At 38.4% G+C, this 20,883-nt stretch overlaps 1 protein-coding gene across 8 annotated transcripts in view; it reads left to right on the top strand.

The window, feature by feature from the left end:
* Window positions 1–20,883, top strand: part of PCDH15 (protocadherin related 15) — a 789,625-nt gene that overhangs the window by 277,359 nt on the left and 491,383 nt on the right. For all 8 annotated transcript variants that reach the window (XM_035008612.1, XM_035008611.1, XM_035008610.1 and 5 more), the window contains one exon: window positions 10,343–10,498. In XM_035008612.1, coding sequence (XP_034864503.1) covers window positions 10,343–10,498 — 156 coding nt within the window. The remainder of the gene's footprint in view (window positions 1–10,342; window positions 10,499–20,883) is intronic.

Genomic DNA, 20,883 nt, shown 5'->3' with positions numbered 1-20,883 from the left:
TAAAGGCTTTTATTCTGAAAATTCTTAACCCAGCGCCCATCTGTTTTATGTGAAGCATAGACTGTTCCTACTAGGAGATGAGCGCGGAAAATCAGTGCGTTTAGCCCAAATCTAATCACAACTGGAAATTTTAATTTTACTTAATTATAAAATAACATATGCTTATGGTGCACATATCAGAAAATAAAAAGCACATGTACAAACATTGCTTTTCCATCTAAAGAAAATATTTAATATCCTGCTGTGTATTATTTCAAGCATATGTGTGTGTATACATATGTATATATAGGCATGTGTCTTTATATCATACTGTATATAATGCATTCAGCCTGCTTTTTTAATTTTTATTTATTTATTTTTTTTTTAAGATTTATTTATTTATTTATTTGACACAGAGAGAGAGACAGCGAGAGAGGGAACGCAAGCAGGGGGAGTGGGAGAGGAAGAAGCAGGCTTCCTGTGGAGCAGGGAGCCCGATGCGGGGCTCGATCCCAGGACTCTGGGATCATGACCTGAGCCGAAGGCAGACGCTTAACGCCTGAGCCACCCAGGTGCCCCTCAGCCTGCTTTTTTAAATTATTTATTTATTTGAGAGAGAGAGAGAGCATGGAGGGGCGGGGCAGAGGGAGAGGGAGAGAGAGCATCTCAAGCAGACTCCCTGATGAGTGCAGAGCTCAATGCGGGGCTCAGACTCAGGACCCCAAGATCACAACCTTAGCTAAAATCAAGAGTTGGACCCTCATCTGACTGAGCCACCAGGTGTCCCTTTTCAGCCTGCTTTTTAAATGTGATTTGTAATATACATCCTTCTTTGTGAATGAATGTATATATAATTGTTTTTAATGGCCTTATAGCATTTTACTGGATGAATAAATTGAGATTATTTTTCAAAACAATCTCCTATTTTGGACGTCAAGTCTTTTTGCAATTCTTTTTTTTTTTTAAAGATTTTATTTATTTATTCGAGACAGAGAATGAGATAGAGCATGAGAGGGTCAGAGGGGGAAGCAGACTCCCTGCCAAGCAGGGAGCCCGATGTGGGACTCGATCCCGGGACTCCAGGATCATGACCTGAGCCGAATGCAGTCGCTTAACCAACTGAGCCACCCAGGCGCCCGTCTTTTTGCAATTCTTGATGGTTCTCTTTTCCTGTGGTGTCTTTGTCTAGTTTTGGTATCAGGGTAATGTGTCCACATACAGTGAGTTTAGAAGAGTTCCTTCTCTTTATGGAAGAGTTTGAGAAGGATTGGTATTCATTCAAATGTTTGGTAGGATGGACCAGTGAAGCCATCTGGTCCTGGACTTCTCTTTTTTGGGAGGTTTTTGATGACTGATTCTATCTCCTTGCTAGTAATCATTCTGTTCAGATTTTCTGTTTCTTCATGATTCAGTCCTGTTAGGTTTGTGTTTCTAGGAATCTGTCCGTTTCTTGCAGTCTTGTCCAGTTTGTTGACGTCTAATTATTCTTAGTAGTCTCTTATGATCCTTTGTATTTCTGAGGTATCAGATGTGATATATCCTTCTTGTTTCTAATTGTATTTATCTGAGTTCTCTCTTTCTCTCTCTCTCTGTCTTTTTTTTTCTTGCTGTGTCCAGCTAAGGGTTGGCCAATTTTGTTAATCTTTTCAAAGAAAGCTTTTAGTTTTGTTGACCTTTTCTGTTATCTCTCTTATTCTCTATTTCATTTATTTCTGGTCTGATTTTTGTTATTTTCTCTCTGGTACTAACTTTGGGTTTCGTTTGTTCTTCTTTTTCTAGCTTGTTGAGGTGTAAAGTTAGATTATTTGAGATTTTTCTGGTCTCTTGATGTAGACATTTATCCCTATGAACTTCCCTTTTATTTTTTTTTTTAAGATTTTATTTATTTATTCATGAGAGACACAGAGAGAGAGAGGCAGAGGGAGAAGCAGGCTCCCAAGGAGCAGGGAGCCCAATGCGGGACTTGATCCCAGGACCCTGGGATCATGACCTGAGCCGAAGGCAGACGCTTAACCATCTGAGCCACCCAGGCGCCCTGAACTTCCCTTTTAGAACTCCTTTTCCTACATCTTCTAAATTGAGTACATTATATTTCAATTTTCAGTTGTCTCGTGGTATTTTTTTTAATATCTCTTTTTATTCTTTCTTTGGCCCATTGGTTATTCAGTAGCATGTACTTTAATCTCCATGTGCTTGTGAATTTTCCAGTTTTCTTCTTATAATTGATTTCTAGTTTCATACCATTGTGGTTGGAAAAGACACTTGATATGATTTCAACATTCTTGAATTTATTAAGGCTTTCTTTGTGGCCTCCCATATGACTGCTTATGGAGAATGTTCCATGGGCACTTGAGAAGAAGTATATTCTGCTGCTTTTGAATAGAATGTTCTGTATGTGTGTCTAAGTCCATCCGGTCTAATGCGTTGTTCAAGGCCGATGTTTCCTTATTGGTTTTCTGTCTGAATGATCTATGTGTTGATGTAAGTGGGGCATTAAAGTCCTCCACTATTATTGTATTGCTGTCTGTCTCTCCCCTTAGTTCTGTTAATATTTACTCTATATATTTAGGTGCTCCTATGTTATGTGCATAAGTGTTTACAAATGTTATATCCTCTCACTGGATGACCTCTTTATCATTATGTAATGTCTTTCTTTGTTTCTTATTACAGTCTATGTTTTGGAATCTTTTTCTTTTTTTCTGGTATAAATATACCTACCTCTGCATTCTCTTAGTTTCCTGACATGCATTTCTTTGAGTGGTTGCCAACATTCTTTGAGTTGTTCGTTTTATGAATATAATAAATCATAACAAAAAAATGTGAATGCTCTGAATAGCAAAAGAGAGTCAATAATCAGGGTTTGACCCTAATAACAGCTGCCAAAACTCCATATTATTGTCACCAGGGTAGAATTTATTTTAATACTTCTTAGGGGAAAATTGCCCTGGAAATATTTTGTGAGTGGAATTTTTTTCCACTGTGCTTTTGAAATACAATGATGCTTTTCTAAGTGTCTTAGCCCATTTGGGCTGCTATAATGAAATACCACAGACTGGATGGCTTAGAAACAACAGAAATTTATTTCTTGTAGTTCCAGAGGCTGAGTGTATGAAACCAGCAAGGTCAGGGGAGAGTCCTCTCCAGGTTGCAGATTCTCACATGGTGGAAAAGGACTGGGATGCTCTCTGAGGCCTCTTTTATAAGGGTGTTAATCTCATCACCTAATAAACTGATTCATGTTGTTAAAGGGGAATAAGAAGTAGAGGATGAAATTCACCAGGTGTTAGAATTTCTGCCTCTTACGCTCATCTCCCCAAAATATATTTTATAAGTAGCATAATAAAGGGATGTTTGCCCTTTTGAAGCAGTATATTTTTTTAAAAGATTTTATTTATTTATTTGAGACAGAGAGAATGAGAGAGACAGAGAGCACATGAGATGGGGGAGGGTCAGAGGGAGAAGCAGGCTCCCTGCTGAGCAGGGAGCCCGATGCGGGACTCGATCCTGGGACTCCAGGATCATGACCTGAGCCGAAGGCAGTCGCTTAACCAACTGAGCCACCCAGGCGCCCTGAAACAGTACATTTTTAAATCATGCCTGAAGTTGAATGTTTTCTGCATTGAAACCTATGTGCCAGTCAGCTGAAGGCCCTACCTCCTAATACCATCTTACTGGGCGTTAGAATTTCCACATGTGAATTTTAAAGGGACAGAAAATTCAGATCATTGCATAGGAATATTCTGATTTTACTCAAAGTTCTTTGGCTTATAAGGAAGGCACAAAAATGCCTCCAGATGAGCTCAAGTCAGTGGGTGAAGAGTATTAAGAATATCACCATAGAAATGAAAAATAATTTGATTTTAGCGATATTACAAATTTATCAGGGACAGAGGAAACTACCTGTTCTTGGATCACGTGATCTCTAATCTCTACATTTCTCTGTGTATGTGTTGAGTTTCCTTCTTCCCACAGATCAGGTTCCTTTGTGTACTTATAATTTTGTCCACCCATTTCTTTGGCTGTATGTAGCTTTGGCTCTTATTGATGTCCACCCCATTGCACCAGCTCCCTGTAAGCTTTTAATGCGGACTGACCACAGGCACTATGTCTTTTCTAATTGATGAGAGAGAGCACCTCAATACTCACTGGCTTGACTCAGTTAAAGACAGGGAGAAGGGCTCGGCCACATGGTAGATCCACGTTCATTTCCACCTGTTCTTTCTTCAGTGGTTGGGGAAAGTGTGTTTCCCAGAGAAGGAATTTTAATCATGTTTTCTGTACTTTGTTCATTGAGGCCATAAACCATCTCTTAGTGGAAATGTTCAAACAGTTATTGCTGCATAGAACTAAATGAAAATTTAATGTAAAAAAATATTTTTAAGGGCGCCTGGGTGGCTCAGTTGGTTAAGCGACTGCCTTCGGCTCAGGTCATGATCCTGGAGTCCCGGGATCGAGTCCCACATTGGGCTCCCTGCTCAGCGGGGGGTCTGCTTCTCCCTCTGACCCTCTCCCCTCTCGTGCTCTCTGTCTCTCATTCTCTCTCTCAAATAAATAAATAAAATCTTTAAAAAAATATTTTTAAGATTCAATGTTAAGAAATAAGTAAAATAACAAATGATCTTTATGGAAATTTCTGAGGATTAAAATAAAATGTAAAGCTTCTCAAGCTTCCAATATTTGCATTTAACTAGAAAACTTCTATATGACAGTGTATACATAGGAGCTTTTGACAGTTTTCAAGCTTAGTCCGTAAGTCTTGCCCTGATGGTCACTATTTTTGTATTCCCTATTTTTATTTCTATTTACTGAAGTTCCATAGATTTCCTTCAGGAAAAAGAGGAAGAGAGAGGGAGAATGTGAAAGTGTAAAATGAAGAGTTATGAATGATAAAACAACCAAAATATGTTGTCTGGCATGAAAAATAGGTCTCAGTAATGAGGGAGCATCACATGAGATGTTTGAAATCCAAATGAGTGTCTCACTTGACCAGTATCCCCCCATCACTGTTGGGCATGGGATAGTAGTGGTCATAATGACATTGATAATTAAAACAATAATAGAAAGAAAAATATGATTATGGCATAGTTCTATTACACTTATTGAAAAACTCTGGGCAAACATTTAAAAGCTTTGAACAGAGAGAAATCATGTTCATGGAAATCCCAAACATCTTACCTTCTCGTCTTCCAGACCCTAAGTTAGCAGCTGCGCATTGCACTTTGACTCTTGGCCCCCGGCCAGTGTCCATGTCACCACCGAGCTGCCCACTTTCCCTCCCATGGCCTGCTGGCCTCCACGGCCAACAGCATAGCTGCACTATGAGCCTCTTGATCCTCGCTTGGACTTTGGGACAATCTCCTAATAGTCCTCTCACCATATGTCATGATTCAACCTGTTGTACATTCGGTGCCCCACACACATTTCTGATCTTGTCAGTAGATGCCTACTTTTTTATTATTTTTATTATTTTTTAAAGATTTATTTATTTATTTGAGAGAGAGAGAGAGTGGGTAGAGAGGCAGAGGGAGAGGAACTCAAGTAAACTCCGTGCTGAGTGCAAAGCCCGACATGGGGCTCGATCCCATGACCCTGAGATCAGACCTGAGCTGAAACCAAGAGTGGAGGCTTTACTGTCTGCACCAGCCAGCGATCCCCTCCCTGGTACTCTTTTAAATCTATGCTTAGAAAGTACCTTTACCCTCTGCCATCAGTTGAATGTCATCTACTACGAAGAAATGCCTTAAATGCCACTTTCTATGTAAAAGACTTCTTCATGTTACACTGGTATGTAGTTTCTTGCTCTAAATTCTAAAACATTCAAAACTTCTTGACTTGCTTTATATTTATATTTATATCATACCAGTTTTATGAGATTTGCTTACCTCACAAGGACTGCATATTAATCCCAAACCACACTGAATTTTGAATTTAATAAATATAATTAAATAGACCAAATGTCCTTAATAGTTGCTTGTGAAAAATTTCTCTAAATATTACATTATCCTAATTATATTTTCAAATTGGTACTTTCTCCTTTAGGCAACTTATGTCAATACATCATTTATTATGAAACTTTAATTTGTGAGGGACACTCATAATTCTGACCAGCCATTTCCTTTAAGTTTATTTCATTATCTAAAACTAATTTCTACAACATACTGTGTCTTACTTCCTTTCACTGTCTTCCACTTGATTTGTGAAATAATGAAGATTTTTCATTTTGTAAAGGTAGTAAGTACATAGGAAGACAAATCATGACAAAATCCTTTCATTCCTATGAGGATTGAATAAAGTTGGCCTTTGCTTTAGGAAAAATAAAATCAAGTCTTGCACAGGTTGGCTAAAAATCTGTTTTCACTTTAAACCAGAAGGCTTCCAAATAACATGATTTCTTGAGAAAACTCAGTTCCCCTTGGATTAAAGATGAAAGCTATAGTCAGCACTGTTCACATCAGTAAATTTCTTATAAAAACCTTACTTTGCATGTTAAATCCTTTTTATTTTTAAGATTTCTATTTATTTATTTGACAGAGAGAGAGACAGTGAGAGAGGGAACACAAGCAGGGGGAGTGGGAGAGGGAGAAGCAGTCTTCCCGCTGAGCAGGGAGCCCAATGTGGGGCTCGATCCCAGGACACTGGGATCATGACCTGAGCCAAAGGCAGACACTTAACTGACTGAGCCACCCAGGCACCCCTGCATGTTAAATCCTAAGTGATTGTCTGAAAAACTCATAATAAAATTTTTAATTTTTGTCTTCTTTCAAATTACAAAATTCATGCATATTCGTTGGAAAATTTTCTTTCCTTACTTTCTACTTTCAGACATACTCTTCAGAGATAATGTCCATCTACTGTTGGTATATATAATTTCAAAACCTTATGAAACCATATCAAAACCTAAACATATCGAGACCCATACCCACATGTATGCTAACATACTTACATGCATTCAGATATTATGTTAAACATTCATTTTTAAAGTGGGAGAGTAGTTGGCATGTCTAGGTATATGTGAAAGATAGTTGTTTTAAGTAATTAGCCCAAAACAATTTATACACAGTTTTTTTTTTTTTTTCTTCTTCTTCTTTATGTATGAAGCAATGTAAGAGAATTAGGGAAGATAAAACTGCCAGGACTTATTTTTGCCACCAGGTATGAAAGATAACCCAAAATTTCCCTATCAGATTCCTAAGCATTTTATAGTCCCTAAACTCTCACTGACTTGTAGAACTGCACTTGATATATTTATGACCTTCTTATACAGCAGAATAGAATCCATTCCAAGGCAAGATTATAACGTGTGTTATATATGAGCTGCAGGGAATTCTAGCCTTCAACGTGATCCTTTATGGTTGGAATTTATTGCAAGCTAAGGCTATCCACGTGACTCACAGTTGCATAGGGAGCTGGCTGAGAGCACCAGAGTTCCAAGTGACCGGTTATGTCTGATTTATGGGCACGTCGCAGGACTAAGTAGGGGCTCAGTGCCCAGTGCATTTGATTCCCTTCTTGCAAAGATTGTGACCTCTCTTTCCCAGATCTACCACCTTCCCACTCAGTATAGTGCTAGAAGTTGAGAGGAAATGCTTTTATAGGTCTCTTGTAATGTTTAGAAGATAAATAACTTTAGAAGAACTTAATTCACCTGTCTTCTAAGGGGTGCGAAGGACTAACAGTACAAGTATTTGTTTTTTGTTTTATTTTGTTTTTTGTAGTTTTGATAGTTTTGGGGGGGTTGTGGGGTTTTTTGTTGTTTGTTTTGTTTTTTATATTTGTGATGGGTTTTGTGGGGTTTTTTGCTGTTATTTGTTTTGTTTTGTTTTGTTTTACTTTACAATTGAAATATGCAGAAATTTCCTTAAAAATCTATTAAAGAAAACATTTTCAAACTCATAGTAAAAATGGAGAGACCTAATCTTTTTAAATGATCTTTTTGCCTCAAGGTTGCAGATTTTCAGTGATGGGCTTGCTTTATAAGATAGTCCATTCTATTCTGTGCTGCTCTGGATTAATAAAAACTCTCTACTTATATTGAAGAAAAAAAAAAGCTTTGTGATATTTTTTATTCATTGTTGTTATTTCTGCTCTCTGAGACTGCAATGAATCAGCTAATAGATCTTTTCAAAATAACCATTCAGATGTCTGGTGCATCTTGCATTTTTTAGCTTAAATATCCTCAGTTTTTATCACACTTTCTCAAGGTGTTCAGACTTCACATACTGTCTGCCCATAAAATGGTGCTAAATATAGTCCACCTATCACTGCATCTGATATTATTAATGAATATGAAGTTTGTATCACTGCCCCAGCAGTCCGTTTACAGTGTCCTGATACCAATGAGGTGAATTAAATTTATTATTGTAAAAATATATCATTATATAACCTAGCATTCTGACTTATTAAAATGATTTTGAATGTTGCCTTTCATCATTAAATGTATGATATATCCTTCTCAGCTTTGTGACATTCACAGATTTTTAATGCCTTCATTTATGTCAGTAATTAAAAGGGAAATGGGGTATATATTAGAACACAGAGCTATATGACCCTTCACCAGATACCTTCCTGCATATGTTAATGATTCTTAAATTTATTCTCTCTAGGTACATTTATTCAGTCAGGTACAAATGAATTAAAGTTACTTTTTCTTTCCTGGATGTAAAAATTACCTTGAGATTCAGCAAAGTTTGCTTCAGTTTAGATATAGTCTCTACAGCATTCTTCTCACTTAGAAATGCGGCCTAGTGACATTTTTAATGAACCTATCTTAGCCTCCAGGGATCATTGCTGTGTCCTTAAATCAGTTTCAATCCAAATATTTAATAAGTTATTTCATAATCCAAGATTATCAGTTTGTATTTTATAAATTCCGTGTATTTTGCTTTCTTGGGAATTTAACTTTTTATAAATAAAAAAATCACATCTGCTAGTTGTGCCTGGCACAGGGTAACCTTGGGTGATACTTACAGTAATCCTATCATATTGGTGTTTTTATCCCTATTTGTAGAGAGGAGCAAGCTAAGCGCTGAGAGATTTTGCTCCGAGTGTATTGTTAGTAGGTCACCATAACTGGCCGGAAGCCGCGTAGTCTGACGTGAGGAGTGCACAATTATCTACTCAGGCACACAGTATGGTTACTGGGCAGACAGCCTTAGTGATGACAACACCACACGCCAGGCTTCATGGACTTCCCAGCCAGTGAAGGAGGGTGGACTGAAATCAATATTGTAAAATGAGTGATATGCCAAGAGGCAGGGGAGAAATGCAATAAAGAAAAATAAACAGTGAGGGGAGAAGTTGGAAGGAGAGAGCCGACTGGGGACCTTGTCTTTCAGAAGGGTGGCCAGAATACGTCATTCTGATAAAAGGATGTCTTTAGAGGGAAAATTTTGGAAGCTTGAAGAAGATTTAAAAACCGCAAGGGAATATTTTGTAGCATTAAACACTTTGACTAAGGGTCAAAGAGATGTAGTTTTGCATCCCAATTCTGAAACCTCTTTGCCGTGCGACCTGAGTTAGTAAGTGCCCTTTGGAAGACAATTTTCACCTTCAGGAATTCATCATTAAAAAGGGAGCAAGTGGGCACATATTTATATACAGATTATTTATTGAAATATGGTTTATAATGATAAAAATTGACAGCATAGAACATCTTATCAGTTTGTACTAAGATAAATTATGCTATAGACTCATGATGGAGTACCATTAAATCACGTGATACTGCATCATAGTATATACCCAAATGCTGTAATAAATCTGTATTTACAAACATGGGATGATTCACCGTGTGTGTGTGTGTGTGTGTAATACGTGTATATTTAGAAAAAGAAAGATTAGCAAATAAGCATTTAAATGTATAAAACGGGTAAGTTTGGTTGGATTGTGAACAGATTCTTCTTTTGATTACATTTTAATTTTTATCGGCTATAAACCTATATTTTAGCAAAAGTGTAAATGAGCATACATAGTATGCAGCCCCTCTTCCCCAAGGATTTTATCATTAACACATCGTTTTTACAGATTGCAAGTTCATATCATTGTTTTTTTACCTTCTGGAGGGACAGACTCCGTTCTTTCCCTCCATCTCTGCGCTGGTTCTGTGATTGTGCTCATCACCGATCCTCCGGTGGTCCACATGCTTGTCGAGATCCTATGTTCTGAGACACAAATAAATTAAACAGTGAAATAATCACAAATGCCTTCTCTTGTCCTTAAAAGGGGGCAAATGGATCAATTTTTATACATTATTCTTATTCTAAAATGAGCAAGCATAGAACATTTTATGAAACAAGTGGGCTTTGACCGTGAGAAGCTTCTGTTTCAATGCTTTTCTTAACAAAAAGATGCAACTTCTGTATTGCAGCCCCCGATGAACATACACTCCATCGTGGTGCAAGTCCAGTGCATCAACAAGAAGGTGGGCACTGTGATCTACCATGAAGTTCGAATCGTGGTGAGGGATAGGAATGACAACTCGCCCACGTTCAAACACGAGAACTACTATGCCACCGTGAATGAGGTTGGTTTCCAGCTCCTCTTCCTTTGTGCCCTTTTTATTGATCTGTGTAGCTCACTGGATACTGTGCATGCCTTGAAGTGATGCTCCACAGTAATAGGGTTATAGAAATATCACCAAAAAATAAATAAAACATTTTAAGGAATAGTGCTTCAGAAGACATAAGATCTGGGTGACATCTGGTAAGATCTCAGGAATTCATTTTGCTATGGGCAAAACCTGATTTCCTTCTAATAATGACCAAAATGTCAGTATTTGTGATCGTCTTGGACAATTTCATGCCCAAATCCACATATATGCTTACTGAGGCTCAACTGAAGCTATTTATTCTCATTGTAACTTGTTGAACTGATTGTTTTCCATATCTCTGAGATGGTAGCAGGAATTAAATACTGGAAGAGAATATCTGAGGGTTTTTTAATTTAAAGTTATTTCCTTACTTTTTAGTTATTTTTTTAAAGATTTTGTTTATTTATTTGAGAGAGGGAGTGTGAGAGAGCACGAGAGTGGGGGGCAGAGGGTGAGGGAGAAACAAGCTCCCCACTGAGCAGAGAGCCCAGTGCAGGACTTGATCTCAGGACCCTGAGATCATGACCTGAGCCGAAGGCAGATGCTTAACCAACTGAATCACCCAGGTGCCCCAAGTTGTTTCCTTAATTTTAAAATCAAGTTGTAGTATATGCAAATATTTAAATATAAGTCACAACTCAATTCTGATGCTGATTAAATACTTTTTAAAAAATTTAAGTATTACTGCTTTCATTAGAATGTGCTTTTTTGTTGTTTTGCTTTCTTTTGTTTTTCCCTTTGAGCCAAAATCCATGGGCCAAGAAGTCCTTTTATGTTATTAAAACAACAACGAAAACAAAAAACAAAGACCCAGTGGTTACTCTGCTAATTTTTTGTTATTCCGCTACGAAAATATTTCTCATGTATCTCTGGTATCAAAAGCTATTATGCATACTTTAGACACATGAAAAATGAACCACATTTTTAATAGTCCATATTTTAGAAGATTATTTTTACCTCCCAGGTGTTTTTTTCTTTAAAACCTAAAAACTATGTGCCTGCTTTATAGGAGGAATGTGTACTTGGGGCATTATACAGAGCATTGGGCCTTTAACCTCTACACACTTGCTTTTTCAAATTATTTAAAATGTATCTTATTTATCTCAACATTGTTCTATTCAAAAAAATTGAAGAAATGATGTTTCTTATAGCATAAACCTTTGTAGATTGAAATACTAAAAAAAAAAAAAAAAAAAGCCATAAATTCTTCCTTTAGGGTTCACAGGACAAGCTTACTGGTCAAAGTTAACTTTTTTTTTTTTTTTAATTTTTTTATTCTTATGTTAATCCCCATACATTACATCATTAGTTTTAGATGTAGTGTTCCATGATTCATTGTTTGTGCATAACACCCAGTGCTCCATGCAGAATGTGCCCTCCTCAATACCCATCACAGGCTAACCCATCCTCCCACCCCATCCCCTCTAGAACGCTCAGTTTGTTTTTTGGAGTCCATCGTCTCTTGTGGTTCGTCTACCCCTCCGATTTCCCCTCCTGCTACCTTCTTCTTCTTCTTCTTCTTTTTCTTTTTCTTAACATATATTGCATTATTTGGTTCAGAGGTACAGATCTGAGATTCAACAGTCTTGCACAATTCACAGCGCTTACCAGAGCACATACCCTCCCCAGTGTATATTACCCAGTCACCCCCTCCCTCCCCTCCACCCCACACTCCAGCAACCCTCAGTTTGTTTCCTGCGATTAAGAATTCCTCATATCAGTGAGGTCATATGATACATGTCTTTCTCTGTTTGACTTATTTCGCTCAGTATAATACCCTCCAGTTCCATGCACGTCATTGCAAATGGCAAGATCTCATTCCTTTTGATGGCTGCATAATATTCCATTGTATATATATACCACATCTTCTTTATCTATTCTTCTGTCTATGAACATCTTGGCTCTTTCCACAGTTTGGCTATTGTGGACATTGCTGCTATAAACATCGGGGTGCACGTACCCTTTCGGATCCCTACTTTTGTATCTTTGGGGTAAATACCCAGTAGTGCAATTGCTGGATCATATGGTAGCTCTATTTTCAACTTTTTGAGGAACCTCCATACTGTTTTCCAGAGTGGCTGCACCAGCTTGCATTCCCACCAACAGTGTAGGAAGGTTCCCCTTTCTCCGCATCCCCGCCAACATCTGTTGTTTTCTGACTTGTTCATTTTAGCCATTCTGACTGGTGTGAGGTGGTATCTCATTGAGGTTTTGATTTGGATTTCCCTGATGCCGAGCAATATTGAGCTCTCTTTCATGTGTCTGTTGGCCATTTGGAGGTCTGCTTTGGAAAAATGTCTGTTCATGCCTTCTGCCCATTTCTTGATTGGATTCTTTGTTCTTTGGGTGTTGAGTTTGATGAGTTCTTTATAGATTTTGGATACTAGCCCTTTATCTGATATGTCATTTGCAAATATCTTCTCCCATTCTGTCGGTTGTCTTTTGGTTTTGTTGACTGTTTCCTTTGCTTTGCAAAAGCTTTTTATCTTGATAAAGTCCCAATAGTTCATTTTTGCCCTTGCTTCCCTTGCCCTTGGCGGTGTTTCTAGGAAGAAGCTGCTGCGGCTGAGGTCGAAGAGGTTGCTGCCTGTGTTCTCCTTTAGGATTTGGATGGACTCCTGTCTCACATTGAGGTCTTTCAACCATTTGGAGTCTATTTTTGAGTGTGGTGTAAGGAAATGGTCCAGTTTCATTCTTCTGCATGTGGTTATCCAATTTTCCCAACACCATTTGTTGAAGAGACTGCCTTTATTCCATTGGACATTTTTTCCTGCTTTGTCAAAGATGAGTTGACCATAGAGTTGAGGGTGCATTTCTGGTCTCTCTATTCTGTTCCATTGATCTATGTGCCTGTTTTTGTGCCAGTACCATACTGTCTTGATGATGACAGCTTTGTAATAGAGCTTGAAGTCTGCAATTGTGATGCGGCCAGCTTTGCTTTTCTTTTTCAACATTCCTCTGGCTATACGGGATCTTTTCCGGTTCCATACGAATTTTAGGATTATTTGTTCCATTTCTTTGAAAAAAGTGGATAGTATTTTTATGCGGATTGCACTGAATGTGTAGATTGCTCTAGGTAGCATTGACATCTTCACAATATTTGTTCTTCCAATCCATGAGCATGGAACGTTTTTCCATTTCTTTGTGTCTTCCTCAATTTCTTTCATGAGTATTTTACAGTTTTCTGAGTACAGATCCTTTGTCTCTTTGGTTAGATTTATTCCTAGGTATCTTATGGTTTTGGGTGCAATTGTAAATGGGATCGACTCCTTAATTTCTCTTTCTTCTGTCTTGTTGTTGGTGTATAGGAATGCCACAGATTTCTGTGCATTGATTTTATATCCTGCCACTTGACTGAATTCCTGTATGAGTTCTAGCAGTTTTGGGGTGGAGTCTTTGGGGTTTTCCACATAAAGTATCATATCATCTGCAAAGAGTGAGAGTTTGACTTCTTCTTTGCCAATTTGGATGCCTTTGATTTCTTTTTGTTGTCTGATTGCTGTGGCTAGGACTTCTAATACTATGTTGAATAGCAGTGGTGATAGTGGACATCCCTGCCGAGTTCCTGACCTTAGGGGGAAAGCTCTCAGTTTTTCCCCATTGAGAATGATATTTGCTGTAGGTTTTTCATAGATGGCTTTTATGATATTGAGGTATGTACCCTCTATGCCTATACTCTGAAGAGTTTTGATCAAGAAAGGATGCTGTACTTTGTCACATGCTTTTTCTGCATCTATTGAGAGGAACATATGATTCTTGCTCTTTCTTTTGTTAATGCATTGTATCACATTGATTGATTTGTGGATGTTGAACCAACCTTGCAGCCCAGGGATAAATCCCACTTGGTCATGGTGAAAAATCCTTTTAATGTACTTTTGGATCCTATTGGCTAGTATTTGGTGAGAATTTTTGCATCCATGTTCATCAAGGATATTGGTCTGTAATTCTCCTTTTTAATGGGCTCTTTGTCTGGTTTTGGGATCAAGGTAATGGTGGCCTCATAACATGAGTTTGGAAGTTTTCCTTCCATTTCTATCTTTTGGAACAGTTTCAGAAGAATAGGTATTAATTCTTCTTGAAAAGTTTGGTAGAATTCCCTTGTGAAGCCATCCTGCACTGGGCTTTTTTTTTTGGGAGATTTTTGATGACTGCTTCAATTTCCTTAGTGGTTATAGGTCTGTTGAGGTTTTCTATTTCTTCTTGGTTCAGTTTGGTAGTTGATATATCTCTAGGAATGCATCTAGTTCTTCCAGGTTATCTAATTTGCTGGCATAGAGTTGCTCATAATATGTTCTTATAATTGTTTGTATTTCTTTGGTGTTGGTTGTGATCTCTCCTTCATTCATGCTTTTGTTGATTTGGGTCATTTCTCTTTTCTTTTTGATAAGTCTGGCCAGGGGTTTATCAATCTTGTTAATTCTTTCAAAGAACCAGCTCCTAGTTTTCTTGATCTGTTCTACTGTTCTTTTGGTTTCTATTTCATTGATTTCTGCTCTGATCATTATTATTTCTCTCCTCCTGCTGGGTTTAGGCTTTATTTGCTGTTCTTTCTCCAGCTCTCTTAGATGTAGGGTTAGGTTGTGTATTTGAGACCTTTCTTGTTTCTTGAGAAAGGCTTGTATTGCTATATACTTTCCTCTCAGGACTCCCTTTCCTGCATCCCAAAGACTTTGAACAGTTGTGTTATCATTTTCATTGGTTTCCATGAATTTTTTTAATTCTTCTTTAATTTCCTGGTTGACCCATTCATTCTTCAGTAGGATGCTCTTTAGCCTCCATGTATTTGAGTTCTTTCCGACTTTCCTCTTGTGATTGAGTTCTACTTTCAAAGCATTGTTGTCTGAAAATAGGCAGGGAATGATCCCAATCTTTTGGTACCAGTTGAGACCTGATTTATGACCTAGGATGTGATCGATTCTGGAGAATGTTCCATGGGCACTAGAGAAGAATGTGTATTCCGTTGCTTTGGGATGGAATGTTCTGAATATGTCTGTGAAGTCCATTTGGTCCAGTGTGTCATTTAAAGTCTTTATTTCCTTGTTGATCTTTTGCTTAGATGACCTGTCCGTTTCAGTGAGGGGGGTGTTAACGTCCCCCACTATTATTGTATTGTTGTCGATGTGTTTCTTTGCTTTTGTTATTAATTGCCTTATATAATTGGCTGCTCCCATGTTAGGGGCATAGGTATTTATAATTGTTAGATCTTCTTGTTGCATAGACCCTTTAAGTAGGATAGAGTGTCCTTCTTCATCTCTCATTACAGTCTTTGGTTTAAAATCTAGTTTGTCTGATATAAGGATTGCCACCCCAGCTTTCTTTTGGTGTCCATTAGCATGGTAAATGGTTTTCCACCCCCTCACCTTCAATCTGGGGGTGTCTTTGGTTCTAAAATGAGTCTCTTGCAGACAGCATATCAATGGGTCTTGTTTTTTAATCCAATCTGATAGCCTGTGTCTTTTGATTGGGGCATTGAGCCCATTACATTCAGGGTAACTATTGAAAGATAGGAATTTAGTGCCATTTTATTGCCTGTAAGGTGACTGTTACCGTATATTGTCTGTGTTCCTTTCTGGTCTATGTTGCTTTTAGGGTCTCTCTTTGCTTAGAGGACCCCTTTCAAGATTTCCTGTAGGGCTTGTTTTGTGTTTGCAAATTCTTTTAGTTTTTGTTTGTCCTGGAAGCTTTTTATCTCTCCTTCAATTTTCAATGCCAGCCTAGCTGGATATAGTATTCTTGGCTGCATATTTTTCTCCTTTAGTGCTCTGAATATATCCTGCCAGTCCTTTCTGGCCTGCCATGTCTCTGTGGATAGGTCTGTTGCCAATCTAATGTTTCTACCATGGTAGGTTACATATCTCTTCTCCCTAGCTGTTTTCAGTATTTTCTCTTTGTGTATGAGACTCATAAGCTTTACTATTAGATGTCGGGGTATTGACCTATTTTTATTGATTTTGAGAGGGGTTCTCTGTGCTTCCTGGATTTTGATGCCTGTTTCCTTCCCCAAATTAGGGAAGTTCTCTGCTATAATTTGCTCCATTATACCTTCTTACCCCCTCTTTCTCTTTCTTCTTCTTCTGGGATCCCAGTTATTCTAATGTTGTTTCGTCTTATGCTATCGCTTATCTCTCGAATTCTGCCCTCGTGATCCAGTAGTTGTTTATCTCTGTTTTTCTCAGCTTCTTTATTTTCCATCATTTGGACTTCTGTATCATTGATTCTCTTTTATGTCTCATTTATCCTAGCAGGTAGTGCCCCCATATTTGATTGCACCTCATTAATAGCCTTTTTGATTTCTATTTGGTTAGATTTTAGTTCTTTCACTTCTCCAGAAAGGGTTTCTCTAATAACTTCCATGCTTTCCTCAAGCCCAGCTAGTATCTTTAAAGTGATGTTTCTGAACTCTAGATCTGACATCGTACTAATGTCCGTATTGAGTAGGTCCCTGGCAGTCGGTACTACCTCTTGTTCTTTTTGTTGAGGTGATTTTTTCATCTTGTCATTTTGTGCAGAGGAGAATAGATTAATGAGAGAACAAAATGCTAGCAGAGTAACAACGTCCCCAGAAAATATACTCTAAACAAATCAGGAAAGATCTGAAACAGTGGGAAAAGAAAGGGAAAGAGAGAAAAAAGAAAAAGAAAAAGATAAAAACAAACAAAAACAGAACAAAACAAAACAACAACAACAAAAAAACCAGAATGTGATCAAATATGATCAGGTTGGTATATAGATCAGTGCCACAGACTAGATTTTGGGTGTATTTTGGTCTGTTAGAAGAAAGTGCCTCCCAAAATTTTAAAGAAAGAAAAACCTATATATGTACAAAAATAAGGGTTGATATGATGAAGGGATGGAATATGACTGTAAAGATGGAAATTATAAAAAAATTTATAAAAGGAATTGATAAGAAGTTGTTTGAAAAAAGAAAGAAGAGGATTTAAAAAAAGAAAAAAAAGAGAAAAAAAGGGAGAGAATGTGATCAGGCAGGGGAGTAGAAAAAAAACATATACTAGAGATTTAGGGTATATTTTGATCTGTTAGAAGAAAATGTATCCCAAAATTTTAAAGAGAGAACAACTTATATATATATGCCAAAAATATGGGTAACTACTATGAAGGGATAGAATATGACTCTAAAAATGAAAAATAAAAATGTTTTTTTTAAATAAGTGATTGATAAGTTGTTGGTTGAAAAAGGGAAAAAGAAAAACTAAAAAAAAAAGAAAAGAAAAAATGACAGTTAAAAAAAAATTAACTTTGAAAGACTAAAGAATCATGGTAAAAAAGCCATGAATTCTATGTGTAGTGTTCCCCTAGCGCTGGAGTTCTGCTGTTCTCATTGATTGGTAAACTTATTCTTGGCTGGCTGTTGTCGCTGATCTTCTGGGGGAGGGGCCTGTTGCCGTGGTTCCCAAATGTCTTTCCTGGAGTTGGAATTGCCCTGCCCTTGCCCCCTCCCAACTAAGTAATCTGCTCGGGTTTGCTCTCCGGGGCTTTTGTTCCCTGCGAGCTTTCCGTACAGCTTTGGAGGCGGAGAGTGAAAATGGCGGCCTCCCAATCTCTGCTCCCGAGGAGCCGAGAACTCGGGGCCCCGCTCCTCAGTGAGCCCCCAGAGAAAAGCCGTCAGTCACTCCCGTCTCCCCGGTCTCCGGCCGCACTCCGTGCTCGCCCGGCCTGTGACCGCGCGTTTCTATCTCTGGCACCCGACCCCGGGTGGAGTCTCCAAACCCAGCAGATCCCCGCGGTGCACTCCCGCGTGGCTTCTCTCGGGGGAGGAAGGTGAGTGTCCCCGGATCTGCCGCTTGTTGGGTCCCTGCTGGAGGAGCAGGGGCCCGACTGTGCCGCAGATCACGGTTTATGGCAACCCCGAGCTGAGAGCCCGCGCCTGAGCTCCGCCTCTGCAGCTGGCTTCCCTGCTCCGTTACCTGGGAGCTCTGCCGCACTCAGGCACCCCCGGTCTTTCTGTGACCCCGAGGGTCCTGAGACCACACTGTCCCGGAGGGTTCCACCCCCCACTTAGCCACCAGAGTGATGTCCCTCAGCAGAGCCGACTTCTAAAAGTTCCGATTTTGTGCTCCGTGGTTCTATCACTTGCCAGAAGCGGCTGATGGAGGCCCCTCCCCCGCCGTCTATCCTCCCGAATATCGCCTCGGATTCAGTTCTCCGCACCTCCTACCTTCCAGAAAGTGGTCGCTTTTCTGATGAGAGAGTTGTTGTTCTTCTTTTCTTCGATCTCCTGTTGGGTTTGTAGGTGTTCAGAATGGTTTGATCCCTATCCAGCTGAATTCCTGAGAGGAGATGAAATCCAGGTCTCCTAATCCTCCGCCATCTTGTTCCGCCCTCCAAAGTTAACTTTTTTGAGCTGCTTTTATTTAACAGGTTTCTGCTAAAACAGACAGATACTAATTAATGTAATTAACCGTGTTACATGATTAATTATTTTAGCATCTGACATAGACTCTTGGAACGGGATTTTGCTTTGTTTGTGTGAGTGCTGACTTCATCTGTGATTAAGCTGGTATCCGATGAATTATCTCAGGCAGCAGATCTCATAGTAAAACCCACACTCGCACCTCATTTAACAGTTCCTGGAGCCCCATCTTTAGTTCCTTTTTTGTGAAGAAATTTACAATGTTCAGTTTGAGTCTCAGAGTGCCCCGTGTGATCTGACTACTTCTGCTCCCCCACCACCAACGTTCTCAGCCCCTTGCTGAAAAATAACCTTTTCAAGTACCATTTTAAACTGATCACTCCCCTATTCAGAAATTGGGTAAAATTTCTCATTGTTTTCTGGAAAAGGGTCATCTGTCTCCATGGGCTGACTTTCAAGGCCTTCCATAATCTGACCTTCCTCGGTGTGTTTTTAGCGTGAGGTTCTGTCTTTACTGCCTTCCTGTCCAGCTTAATTTCTGCACGTCTCCCAAACATTTGCATTTCTAGGGCTACGCTCACACCATGCATTGTACTTATATCCAGACCCTGCCTACTTTTCAAGTCTCCCATTTTTATTCATCTTTTCAAGCTTCACTCAAGACTGATTTCCATGTCCTATTTCCAAAGTCATCCCTGACTGCTCATGGTCACTGATGGTCGGTCCATCCAGACTCTAAACTTCTACAGCCTCTGCGTAAATGTCAGTTGGAGTGATACAAATTTACAGAAAAGTTAAACCTTTTATCTTAAACGTTATTTGGTGAAGCCCAGGTCTCTTCACAAAGCTGCTCATATAGGGTTCTCTCTCACACATTTCCCTAAAGTCCACTGAGGCCATCCAACCACATGGATTTGATGGCTGTACCTTCTGTGGTTTGATCTGAGAACATGTGTGGTCGATGGTCATACCCCCCCATTTAGTTTTGCTCAGACTCTTTTATATGTAATTGCTTGGAAAGAACCAAAAGTTTCTTTAAACCATGAAATATAATCAGAAGAAAAAACATGAGATTTAGCTATTTTTCTCATCCTTCAGTTATTTGAGTAGATCATCCATAGGTCTTAGTGTAATTGGCTTGTATGTGTCTCTACAGACATGCACATGCTGCAATTATGTGCACACATATGTACATGTGTGCATGTGTGTATTTATGTGTGTGCATATGTTCACTCATATATATCATATAAATCCTGCACATGCATAAATATAAATATATATGATTTATATATACACACATATGCTGAAATTATGTGCACATATATGCACATATGTGTATGCATGTATTTATGCATGTGAATATATGTTCACTCATATATATCATAAATCCTGCATAGATATAAATATATATGATTTTGTATATACATACACATGTTGCAATTATGTGCACATATATGTACATGTGTGCATGCATGTACTTATGTGTGCGCATATGTTCACTCATATATATCATATAAATCCTGCACATATATAAATATAAATATAATATAAATATAATAAATATAAAATATATATATATATGTATATATGTATCCCTGTCTCCTACAACTACAATTCTGCATGGCTGCCTATAAAATTAAATTAAATTACATTAAATAGATTTTACCACATGCAAGATTGCAAGATATTTTCCATGAAATTTCTCCTTTCAGTATAAGACATACAGTTAATACAGTTAAGATGAGAAGGATCTAAATGTTTCTCAAAAAAATTTAAAAATTGCTCACAGTTTAATAGATTGTTGATGTCAAAATATTTTACACTTCATTAAAATCCAAAAGACAGGTATAAAGTCATTACCACAGATTTATGAAAGAAGTTTCCAAAACTAAAGTCCTGATGACTCACTGTCCTTATTCACCCTGAGAAAACAGACACCAGGAGGAAG

This window comes from Mirounga leonina, unplaced genomic scaffold (genome assembly GCF_011800145.1).
Source record: "Mirounga leonina isolate KUSES-001 unplaced genomic scaffold, KU_Mleo_1.0 Mir_152, whole genome shotgun sequence".
NCBI classification, from domain to species: Eukaryota; Metazoa; Chordata; class Mammalia; order Carnivora; family Phocidae; genus Mirounga; species Mirounga leonina.
Note: the sequence above shows the minus strand (reverse complement) of the source record. Positions and strands in the feature narration are given on the sequence as shown.